Below are 13,037 nucleotides of genomic sequence, written 5' to 3'. Positions count from 1 at the left end.
ATATCGCCGCCGGATCATGGTCACCAAACAGCGGACGGTCATTCACTACCACTGCCAGCACTTGCACTTGTGTCTTTGTCCGAGTCCTGTATATGCCGCACTGACATCGTCGCCATGGCGGTGGCTTCGTGGTGGCGCGTTTGCGAATTTATTTCATTCTTCTTTTTCAATCATTAATTTATTCGATTATGTTTCCGGTTGGTTGAAAGGCTGCACATGGAGCACAGGCGAAAATGTGCAGAGACAAGCAAATTGAAATGGACAATAGTAGGCTGATAATACATGCACATATTTACATGCATATACACTGTAGGTGTAAGTATGTGTGTGAATGGGAGGGAGGGGGAATGTGTAGAAGAAAGCACACTGTAAATAAATTTGCAGTGAATAACTTATCACTTAATATGCAAAAAATGTTGTCGGAAATAGCAGCGAGCCATTTTTTTTTGTACCTTTCGCTGACATTAGTTTACCTTTGCGGGTGTTTCCATAGGGTTTATGACACTATGCGGTAAAACGAAACTTGTTTTCTCGATATTTTGTGTTTTTTTTTTTTTTGATGAAGTGGGTTCAAAATGCCTTCGCACTTACAGGGACCGTCGTTTGCTCCGTTGAGTGGTGTGGCCATTCACCCTCCTCTCCTTCTGCGGAGACAACCTTCCCGGGACTACTTTCTGCATTACTTCGGGAGGGCCCAAAACGGCATCTATAAAGGACCAATTCTACTCACCCACGTATAGGTCCATCGTATTTGGTGTCAGCTTTCATGTTATAAGCTCGTCTTCTTGTGTCTCTATCTGTGTGGCTTCGATTTGTTGCACTGTGGTGAGGTCTATCTTTTTTCCCATAGTACGTCTTCGATGTATCCCTTTACTGCCTTCCAACTGTCCTCACGTTGCTGCGTTTTGCTTATTCTGATACTCGGTACGATGTCGCCAATCTGCTTCCTCAGAACATTTCTTTCGTCGAGCCATCCATCACAACTAAAAGACGTGTGTTGAGCGTCATCGCTCGGCGCTTCGCAGTCAATGCACTTAGGATCGCATACCTTGCCCATGCGGTGTAGGTATCTAAGGAAGTATCCAAGGCTTGAGAGAAACAGAGTTAAGAAGTAGTTTACTTCCCCGAATTTCCTTTGGATCCATTTGCCTATTGATGGAATGCGTTCCGTCGTCCTTCTACTACTCGGTTCAGTGTCCCACCGGCTTTGCCACCGCAGCATGGCTTGGCATCTCCGTTCTGAGAAGCTATTGATGACGTGTTTCTTCTTGGAGTCCCACACATCCATTCGTTTCCGGCCCATGCGGTCGACGGGTATCTTTCCACTGATCAGAAAGACTGCAGCGCCAGAGAAGTGCGGTAGGCTTAGACAACTCTAAGTGCCACTGTTCGTTGTCTCGGCATTGACCAAAGCCAATTGTGGATGATAATTTTTAGTACCACGAAATCGAAGATAAAGTCTTTTTTCAAGTTTAGCTCGCATAGAAAAGAATTTAGTCCTAGCACACTATTAATTTTTTAACCCTTAATTATACAGTATCTAACTAATTGTGTCCAGCGACCACACTTAATACAAGAACATAACACCGAAACAAAAAGCGGATTCCTTTGAGCTCTTTAGAGTCACTCAATAACATCCTCAGTGGCATTCACCCGTAAGCCGTAGGCGGATTACGAGCTCAACTAGTGGAGGTCCAAATTTCATAAGAAGGAAAAAACTGGAAAAATATGTGACTAAAAAAAAACTTAACCTAAACCTGACACTACTTTTCATGTTTTTTCGATTGCCTAAATTATGTCAGGTCCTAAACCGGTTCAGTTTGGAATCGGTGTTTCATTATGTTGGACTATATGCGGAGTTTAATCAATGGCATTAATCTTAGGAATTACTTAATTACCAGAAATTACGTGAAACAAACGTTCATAGGTTCTAAAAGGACTATTCTTAGATATGAGAATTCGTATTCATACTGTACCTTCTTATGTAGGTATATATGGACTCGGGTGTATTAGTATGACCATCTCTTTCGTCTTGTTGCCCTTACGTCTCTACTGGTAATAATAGCGAGAGTCACCCTAATTCCGTTCTAATTTAAGTTTCAATGTCCACAATCCACAAATAGCACTTAACCCACTCTGCGGCCTGTGATGGGTCACTACGCTCGAAACAAAGAACAAACATACGGCTGACGAAATGATACAGCAGGCGTGAACGCCAAGAAAGTACATGAACCAGAAAGCCAATCAGAGGTAAGAATGTAGGTAAACTGACGATACCGCCCTTAGAAATGAACTTTTCTATGATATGGACTGGGACATGGTGGGACGGAGCGTACAGATTCGATTCATAGCGGTCCTGAATCGAATCATTTTACAGAGACTGCCATGGCAACGAGTAGATGCAACTTCTGACGTATTACAACAGGACAGTAATTAATGTTGAGTGTAATGCTCAAACCATCTCCCGTAGAAATACTCGACGGTGGTAACTGGGGGTATTTGGTATCTCCGCAAAACTAATACGGCTATTCAAGATGATGTTGCTCAACACCAGCAGCGCCATCAGAATAGGGAAGGACATCTCTGCGCCGTTTGATACCAAGCGAGGTTTCAGACAGGGAGACTCGCTGTGTGGCTTCTTTAATCTGATGTTGGAGAGGACCGTGCGAGCCGCAGAACTTATGATACGATATTGACATCATCGACCTCAACAACCGTGTTGTTAGTTTTGCCTTCTCTAAACTGAATAAAGCGAATGGGTCTACTGGTAAACGAGGACTAAGCGAAGTACCTTCTCGCGATATATTCTGCGCAAGATTTTTGGATCTTTGCACGTTGGCAACTGCTAATATCGCAGGCGATGGAACGATGAGCTGTATGAGCTTTACGACGACATAGACATGGTGCAGCGAATAAGTATTCAATGGCTTTGGAAGTATTCAATGCGGTACCAGCTGGTGGTAGCAGAAGAAGAGCAAGGCCTCCTCTGGGTTGGAAAGTTCAGGTGGAGAAGGGCTTGACTTCTCTTGGTGTGTCCAACTGATGCCGATTAGCACGAGAAAGAAACTCGGTCAAAATCGCGAAAGCGGTTATTGCGCCAATTAAGAAAAAGAAGCAACTGGGAGATCGTACTTTGACGGTAGGAGGTATAGTTCGGGTTAAAGTCTCATACTGACGGTGTAAAGCTTTCAATGCTGCCTTCTCACAAACAAAAAAAACAAATGAAATAAAAACTCTTTGGCCAACTCAACAATTAATAATAAGAAATGCTCATGAACTTTCGGGTAACGCAGCTGAAGTGAGAATGGTTGGTCGGTTATATTTAGTTCAATTGTTCAGAAAGGTTCGAAGCTGGAAGTGGCAATATATTTAGCAGATTTTATTTATTTATCAATATATTTTTATAAAAGGTTGCTCTTTGTATAAAATGTGTAAGTACATACATATGTAGTGTGCGACTGCCATGCGGGTGATTTCGGGCCGTAGATGGGAAACTTCAAATAATACAGTAAGAATTTTTCTGGTAAGCCGCGTCATAAAGCAGGCAATGACAGGTCTACATACTATATAACTGCCTATGATTCTACAAAATTTTAAATTCTTATAATATATGGGAACTTTTTTTACAGTGTTGTTAACCAATTACATCACCAGCTGATTATCGAAAAAGACGTAAGCACTTGAAGAAGTATCAACCAAACACGCAAATGGGTTTGTGACCTGACGTGCACACTTTTATGAAACTTGGTTACCACATACATACATACATACAGTGGCTCCCAGAAGTGTTTGCTTAGTTCCTTGTCTGAGCAAATTTAAAATTTCCTACGAAGTAGCAGAATTTATTATTTTTAAATTCGCATTTTAATTGCTGTGCATTTCCTAAGGAAATTGGATAGTCAGCAAGCACAAATGTTGTACCGTTAAGTAATTATAACAAAACACGTGCAACGAAATACATATTTTGATTACTATTTTTGACACCGATATTCGAACAAGTTTCCTTTGTGTATTTATTTTTAATAGAACTGGCGGTTACTGGTGTTTATTATTACAAATATTGAAAGAGATGCTTGTGCAGGGTGTCCGGTGGCAGAATTGGGTTTTAAATTTAAATTTTCATCCTAATGGCTGAGCGTATGAATGGGAGGATCGCATTAGCTTCCTTATTCGCACGGGTTATGTCGCAGTAGGCTAGGTGAGCTACATCGCAGTGGATGGGCGAATATGAGCGATCGCCATCGAAGCGTATTTCAAGACCAATAATTCGTGTGATGACTTATAATCGTTGAAATTTAGGATAGGATACGGTAAATGGATGAACTTGCGAGGGGCTCACTTTGACAAATAATCAAAATTCGTCCGTTGTAATACCATTCAGAGAGGAAAGCAGAAGGAAAAGAACCAAACAGGTGGAAAAACAAAGAAGAGGCTTTGTATTAGAAGATGACAACCAGCAGCGGCTAATTACCACTTCAAGCTACTGATAAAATTCACCCGCAATAGCCGCAGCTGTAGCAAAAAAGTGAGAGCCCAGTTCTCTAAATTTTTGCTCGTCGAGAGAAGGGCAGCTGAGAAAAAGGTGCTGAGATGATTCCCCTTCGTTCTCCAGATAGTTTCTGCAGAAAAGTCTTGAAGTAATCCCAAGTCTCACTGCATGGACACCTCCGATAAGGAGACCTAATAAACGACGTAAAATATGCTGTAAAGAAGGCATCGAGCTTGCAGTCTTATCTGCCGCGAACAATGCCAAACTACCGCGGCCATAGCCACAGCAAAAGCATACTATATAATAGGGTAGTCAGCTCGCTTCTTTTGTATGCCGCATCGATCTGGGCTGATGCACTGAACATTAATAGATACACAAAAAACTTATAGCCGTCTACCGACTAAGAGCTTTCCGAACTATCTGCGGCTTCATTCAATTTCGGATGACGCTTCCTTCATTATTGCAGGACTAAGCGCGGTAGACAGGCGAAAGAAATACTTAGAGTGTATATAAAGCTATCCGAACACGGTGGTATAGCAAGACGTAAAAATATCAAGCGAAGAGCAAAGGTGTCGTTCGACCGCCCACGGGCAAAACCGTGGAAACAGAACACCGAAAAGTAGATGGATGCATGAGCTAATACCCATTATTGTGAGGTGGTTAGAAGTGAATCAAGGAAAAACAAACTTTCACTTAAATTAATTCGTTTTAGAGAACGTGGTATTTTGAAAATACCTCCAGAGATTTGGACATGACAGTTGACCAAACTGCCCAATCTGCACGGAGAGGGAAGAAGATATTGAACACGTCTTGTTCCAATGCTCATGCTATGCTCCCGAAACTTTTAAAATATGAAGCGGAGAAAATATTGTAGATTTTATGGAGAAACCAGCTGATAACTGAAAGAGAATCGGCGCTTGTAACACATATTCAGAAAGATGTTAAACGCGCGGAGGCTCGTAGTCATCAACAATAATTAGGAGCCTTTGAGCTAGTTAGCCCCGTGAAGTAATACCTTTCTGGCAGTTCCACGGAAAGAGTGGTAGATTGTGGAGAGGTGTTAAGTACCTAAGTGCAACTGTGAGGCCAGAAGCCGTGTATATAACAGTACTCATGAGAGTTTCCTCTTCACGGGCGTCATCCTGAAAAATAGAGTGTGGACTCTGTCTGGTGGATAATGAAACCGCATAGTATATTTTGCGCAACTGTATTGCCTTGGCAAAGACAAGACTGCACATCTTTCATAGAGATCGTTCAATGGAGAGATCTTTCAATGGATCCGAATGAAATCGATAATGATTTTGTCGCTGATATTCTGAAATTTGTTCAGAAAGCGGAAAATTTGCTAAAAGCATTTGGTTTTTAAGCCCGCGGCTCATTTGAAATGGTGTTTTTCGGGGTGTTTCTTTAAAAGCGTGTAAAACGGAAACGAAAACGAGGTTCGTTCAAAAAGTTGTTAGCCTTCAAAAAAAGGTTTTCCAGGAAAAGGTATCTCGCTGGCGACACGGAGTCTGGGATTCATAGAGGTCTAAAGTCAAAAAGACAAAAAAGTTCTGTTTGTTGACGATTTTTTCGACTTTAAAGGTTAGAAAAAAAATAAAAATAAAAATTTGTTTTTAATAATCGTCTTTTAAATTTTATTTAAGAGGATAGATACCTGTAAAATTTCGGAAAAAAAATTGCTTTTTTTCATAAAATGTTAATATAATCCTTTAAGAATGTGTCACAAAAATTTTAGAACGTAAATTTAAGTATTTCTTTATTATAGATCGTCAACCGTGACAACTCTATTCTTTGCGTTCGAGCGCTGGGAGAGCTATAGTTATGTTGTATTCAAACTTTAGACGTGTTTTCGTAAAACTATATTTTTCGAATTGGCGTATACGGCAACTCGAAAATTATTGATCGATCTCCCTGAAATTTTGCACACATCTTTTCTATGATATTACTTTCTATGTGAATTTACAATTTTTTGAAAATTTTTCGAAAGAATAATTTCTTCGAAGGAAAAATAGTAGGAAAATTCGCCCAAAAAAAAAATTTTTTTAAGCATTTTATTTCGCGATTTTTTTCCATTTTTTTAAATTCATATAGAAATTATGACATTAATAAAGAAAAAAATCTTTCGTGTTTTGTGTTCAGGTCACTGACGCCGATGCTACAATGCCCGCCGATTGAGAAGCCCCGCTGTGACCTTCCTGCAAGAATTAACCCGGCGAGCGTAAGGTTAATATTTATTACATTGAGCGTAAGCTGGGTGTAACAAACCCATATATTGAGCTAGATATTTTAATGTGTTCATAATATTTTTATATGTTTTTATTTACTAGTACAATTATGTAATAACCCAAGAACTGATTGGGAAGGAAAAATAAAGCAAACAAATATTTTTCAATCTTTATTTATGAAATTAACAAAAATATTTTCTTTCATTTAAACAAAGTGTAACACTTAGTATTATAATTTTATAAAAAAAAGAAACTAAAAAAAAACAAAACGAATAGCTTTTACTTCTAGCTTATAAAATTAGGAAACATATGAGATCAAAACTTTTACTATATAGTTATTCAGAGTTCTCGTAATCATCTTCAGTTTGAGCGCAATCTTGACACGTGAAAACAGCATGTTCCATACATAAATAGCGATTGCATTTATAACAAGTGTGTTTAGTCTTGCGATCTTTTTTAGTGGGGCATATTTGACATCTCCTGATAGGCTTAGGAACTTTATTTGGAGGTCGTTGTGAGTGTGAGGGTTCATCCACTTGGTCCAGAATTCGTTTGCGAAGCTCTCGGGGTAAATGCTGATTTTCCTTTCTGTTTTGTAAATGTTCTGAAACCAATCCAATACCCAGGTCTCTAAGAAAATTTCGGCGTGACAAATTGCTACTATTATTGGACTTGTAAACTATTATGCTATTTATACCAGCCATGTTCAAAACTGCATAGAAAATCACCATTGGCCAGCGCTTTGTATTTCGCGGAACATCGTAGTTGGTGCACAGCTCATCTACAACATCAACGCCTCCCTTGGTCTGATTATAAAAAATAATCATTTCTGGTTTTTGTGTGCCATTAGTATCAGCAACAACGCTATCATCGTGATGTAATGTTGACATCAACAAAACAACCTTGTTTTTTTTTGGCACATGGGACAATAAAGATATATCCTTTTGAAATCCAAACACTGTGCTGGGGATCTCTCGGTTACGCGTTTGGAGCATCTGACTTGGAATCTCGGGCTTATTTTTTCGAACAGTGCCTGTGCTTGTCAAACGATGTTCTTTCAATAAGTGTAACATCAACGGATAACTGGTAAACCAGTTATCAAAGGTGACATTGCGATTGGTTTTGGAAATTGGAGCCACAAGTCTGTCCACAACATCATAAGCTTTGTTACTGAGAGCGTAAGGGCCTGTTGGTTGTTTTCCTGGGTAAATTTCAAGATTGATGACGTAAAACGACTTTGCATCAACCAAGGCATATATTTTCAAGCCATATTTGTTTGGCTTATTGGGCATATACTGGCGAAAACTGCAACGGCCTCGAAACGATGGAAGTTGTTCATCTATAGTTGTATACTCAGATGGTGTATAAACAATTTGGCAATTTGCTACGAACTTCTCGAAAAAAGAACGAATGGCAGCCAAATTATCAGTAGCTTTTCTTTCGCTCCGAGTATTCTTATCATCAAACCGTAAACAGTTTTGAATAAATTGAAATCTCTTCAAAGTCATCGTTGTCCTAAAAATCTCAACCCCTGATCCATCACTTATCCACAGATCCTTCAAATTCAGCTTATTTGCTTTGAACTGTCCTGCAAGATACAAGAGACCGATAAAAGCCTTTAATTCTGACGATGACAAGTCTGCCATGATATATTTCTTTACGTGACTATTTTCACAAGCAGTTCTCTTCAGATTTATTTGACTATTTGTATGTAACAATATTTCTTGCAAAATCTCATCAGTAAGAAAGAGTTTCCAACATTCAACAGCTGTCTTTGCATTTTTGCCAATATCTTTTACGCCCTGCCTTTCCCTTATAATGTTTTCTGATCTCGTACGCACGTTAGACCTTTCTGGTACACTAAACCACTTTGTACCATTCTTTCCAGTAAAATATGGTCTGTTATCATTGCTTTCACGTTCTTCAGATCCCTCAGCTTCGTTTTCTTCCTCATTCGGTAATCCTACCTCTTGTTCCGAATCACTTTCAGAGCTTCTTTGGCCAACATTATCAATTTCGAAGTCACTACCAGAATCATCACAAGAATCATCCTGATCAGCTGCTTCGAAAACCCTCAATAATCTTCTTTGGGTTTCTTCGTATGACATATTAATTATTTAGCTGAAAAAAAAAAAATAAAAACTAAAATATAACGAATATAAAACAAAAAGTATTTACTCGAATTTGTAACACGAAGCGTAAGGTGGGTGAAACTTACCCGGCCGCAACTTTGACAACATCTAAACACCTCGCCAGTCGGCGGTCAACTGCGGCATGAAACACAACGAATGCCTACCTCCCCCCGCGCAGCTACTCAGACGCACAACTTATTTTGACGTACGGAATAGAAAATATCAAACGGTTTATTACAGGCTGGGTGAATTTCACCCAACCTTACGCTCGCCGGGTTAAGTGTACATCCGCCATTTAAATAATTAAAACAAAAAAAAACAAACAAAAAATGTTTAATATTATTTTAATGCACCAGGTGACGCTAAAGTAATGCTCCTATCAGAAAATGCTATAAATTTTGCGATTGGGCCCTAATGTCAGTTCTGTTTTGACATTTGTGTAGTACCTAAACACATGCGAAATACACGTTAATAAACAATGTTACGCTACACTGCTCCAGAACCCGGAATATTGCTGACTATTTATTTGACCAATAATCGGTCGGTGACTTTGGCACAACGAGAATTTCGTCGCAGATTCCCTCGCCGTCCAACGCCTACTGGTGAAACACTGCGACGTTTAGCCACTTGCCTCGAAGCGACTGGCACAACACGAGATGCTGCCAGGCGTGGCAGACCCCGGAGTAGCCGTTCTGCAGAGAATATTGCTGCTATAGCCGAGGATGTCATGGAAGCGCCGTCGACATCGACCAGACGACGTGCCACGTAAAAGGGTATCAGTCGACGGTCTTTACAGCGAATTTTGGTACAAGATTTGAAGATGTTTCCGTACAAAGTCCAGACGGTGTATCCGCTGTTAGCTGCTGACCGCCAATCGCGTCTAACATACGCTCAAGCCATCCTTAATCACCACCAAGAGGAAGATGATTTTTCATCAAAAATGATCATGAGTGATGAGGCCCATTTCCATCTTAGCGGGTACGTAAATAAGCAAAATTTACGCTTCTGTGGCACTGAAAATCCGCGTGTAACCCACGAAGAGCCATTACACCCGCTCAACGTCACTGTATGGTGTGCTGTTTTCGCTGGAGGAGTCATCGGACCCTTTTTCTTCGAAGACGTCGCGGGCCAAACGGTTACTGTGAATGGTGAGCGTACAAATATACTGTGTGCCAATTTTGAAAAAATATGAAGTCAATATATTCATTTTAAATAATTTTAATGAAAATCGGGGAAAATATGGCCGTTTACAGGTATCTGTCCCCTTAATCGAAATCGGTGCAGTAGAACCGGCTGTATCTGTGTCGCCAGCTTGAAAAATTTTCTTTCGAGAAAACTAAATTGCGCCTTCCTTCTAGAGGTTGCAATGCCAAAATGGCTATATCTCCATAAATATTCAGAGTTTAGAAAAACTGTTTGGGGACGACATTTTTGAATATTTAATCCACATAAATAAGCAAAAAAAAAAAAACAAATCGAATTGTTTTTTCAACTGAGGCGAGGACCTTCAACCAATTCTCGACCTTAGGCAGGGAATTTCTAGGCTTAATAGAAACTGATGTGAAACATTTAATGGTAGTAGTACCAGTCAATAGGGCAAGTATAAACTATTTCTAAGAAATGTAGGCCTTATGTAAGCCACTGTATGTACATATGTATATATTATACGAGATATATATACGTGAATATCTCGTCAATCTGCAGGAATCCTTTTGATTGCATGCAGCCTCGTCATGAAGGTGGTCTAATGGTCCCAATGCGGGTGTCGATTTCGACTGTCTGCACTATTTAACATAACCTGTATTACGTGTTGTGGTTGTTGTTGTGTCCTTCATGGTCTTTCTTTCACGCTACATGCAAATACACACACATACATGCGTACTGACACAAAAGTTGTATATTCTACCGGCTACTGAGAAAGATAATAGCACAAATGTATGATATTGGAAAGTCACATATCCACACACGAGCACACGCACACACACACACACACACACTTGCGTGTTTTTACAAATATTAATTTGCTGCGAATATCCTGTACATTTGTCTTTTTTAAATGATGCTGCGTATTCTCCTTTTTTCGGTTGTGCGTGCGTACAAATACTTAATTAACACACATGCGATGCATTGGGCAGGACAGTACAAGATAAGCACAGTCACACAAGCAACAAACAACAAAAACAACAATAATATTTGAGTATGAATATTGAGAAGTACCGTACAGTGTGAAGCGCAAAATAATATTTATTTGTAAAATGGCAGATGATCTGTCGTTTGCAATGTCCGTGTCCAGCCCACACTCTCGCTCTTTCTCTCTTTCACTCACTCACTCATTCGCTCCTTTTGTGCTTATTATCCTTATACGACTCATCATGCGATTTTCGGTTCCACTTCCCATTCGCACTTATGATATATGAAGCTTCTGAGTTGTGTTGTTCATACAGCTGCACATACAAATACACATACATTCGTACATATAGATATGTTTGTACATGCTTATATCCATAAACTCACTCACACACACACACATCTGCCTGTTTGACTGTGTTCTTCAGTCTTTCGGTATCATTACGGTTGCTCTCTTGATTGACAAGTGTTCATTTTAATTAAAATTTTACATTAAATTCGTTTTTGGCATTTTGGGAATTTTTCACTCATTCGCATTGCTGTTGTTGCTTTTCGCAATACCTTTCGGCTTGTCACTCATGTAATCGGGAATAAAATGAAAATATATGTTCTGTTCTGCCCTGTGAAATATGGCAAATGGGTTCTTGTCTATGATTACCTAAGTTGTGGATGCGTCAGCAAAGAATGGTGGCTTGCCATGACAAAGGGTTAAATTGAATTGAAGTTATAATTAAATTCAAATTAAATTTCATACTAAATAATTAAATATTCATTTCAAAGTTCTGTGCTCATCATAAATTTATTATACCTTCGTAAAAAACTTTTGGGCATTCCATTTACATAAAGGCTGTGTGATAGGGTTTCATGGGAATTTTTTTCTTTAACCCATTCAAATCCTAATATTTTGTTGTTGTTAAATATTTCATTTGCATGTATGTAATGAAAGCATGTGTGAACCAAATGAATCGATTACCCCTTTTCTTCCTGTATTTGCCGTATAGGTTTCTTTTTCTTTCTTAACTTCACAATTTGTGGAATTCTAATAGTCATTTCGGCACTTATGGCAACGAGCTGTGCAATTTTAAGTTGAAATATTCATTATAAATTAAGTAAAGTGCTTTGCTAGTAGACACGGCGTAGACCGGGTGCTAGTGAATTGGACTCGTTCGATGCTGGCCCAAAGAATTGCCTCGGTACGAGCAGAGGAAGATCTGCTGGTGTCATCCGGAGTTAATAGAGGTTGCTCCCAAGGCGGTGTGCTGTCTCCATTGCTCTGCTACGTGGTAATCGATCCTCTACTCATCACCTTAAACGATTCGCGAGGCTACGCACAAGCATATGCGGACGATGTCGCCTGTTTAGTAACAGGAATTTCGCTTATGAACATCTGCAGGAAAGTGCAGAAAACTCTGGATCTGATTGAGACTTGGTGCTGTGCGAATGGGCTATTGGCAAATCCCACTAAGACTGACATTGTCCTCTTCCCCAGAAGGAGGAAGCTTGATGGACTCGTTCTGCCTAAGCTAAAAGGCGCCACAATCCAGCTATACAAGGAAATTAAATATCTTGGAGTAATCCTCGATAGTAAGCTCCTATGGAAATCACACGTTGAAAAAAAGACATCCAAAGCACTGACAGCTTTCTGGCAGTGCAAAGGTATCTTTGGGAAAACGTGGGATCTTTCTCCTAGCAAGGTACTATGGATCTATATGGTTATGATAAGACCTTCTATTGCCTATGCATCAGTGGTCTGAATGAGTAGACTGTCTAGTCATGTTGAGCCTTATTTTTTTTAGGCAGTTTTATTAAACCTTTTGGCTTATACAACTAATATTCTTCAAAATAGAACCCTTGAGCGTCAATACACCGCTGGTAGCGGTCCTTTCAATTCGGCTGTCACAGTTTTTTGGATCGCCTCGATGGAGTCGAAACGCCTCCCCTTCAGCTTTCTTTCAGGCGCGGGAACAAGAAGAAGTCCGGAGGGGACAGGTCTGGACTGTAGGGAGGGTGGGGAAGCACCGGAATCCGCATCTTCCCCCCGGTTCACATCTTCGTCTGTTT

At 39.8% G+C, this 13,037-nt stretch overlaps 1 protein-coding gene across 1 annotated transcript; it reads right to left on the bottom strand.

The window, feature by feature from the left end:
• Positions 1-7,052: 7,052 nt before the first annotated feature.
• On the bottom strand, positions 7,053-9,071 carry LOC128864620 (piggyBac transposable element-derived protein 4-like). The gene has a single exon (XM_054104380.1). It carries the CDS (start codon positions 8,823-8,825, stop codon positions 7,053-7,055), a length of 1,773 nt encoding a protein of 590 aa, XP_053960355.1. The 5' UTR covers positions 8,826-9,071.
• Between the last annotated feature and the right edge of the window lie 3,966 nt (positions 9,072-13,037).

The sequence above is a fragment of the Anastrepha ludens genome, chromosome 5, assembly GCF_028408465.1.
Source record: "Anastrepha ludens isolate Willacy chromosome 5, idAnaLude1.1, whole genome shotgun sequence".
Taxonomy (NCBI): domain Eukaryota; kingdom Metazoa; phylum Arthropoda; class Insecta; order Diptera; family Tephritidae; genus Anastrepha; species Anastrepha ludens.
Note: the sequence above shows the minus strand (reverse complement) of the source record. Positions and strands in the feature narration are given on the sequence as shown.

Coding starts and splice junctions, on each gene's coding strand:
- LOC128864620 (XM_054104380.1), bottom strand. CDS start 8,825: ATGTCATACGAAGAAACCCAAAGAAGATTATTGAGGGTTTTCGAAGCA.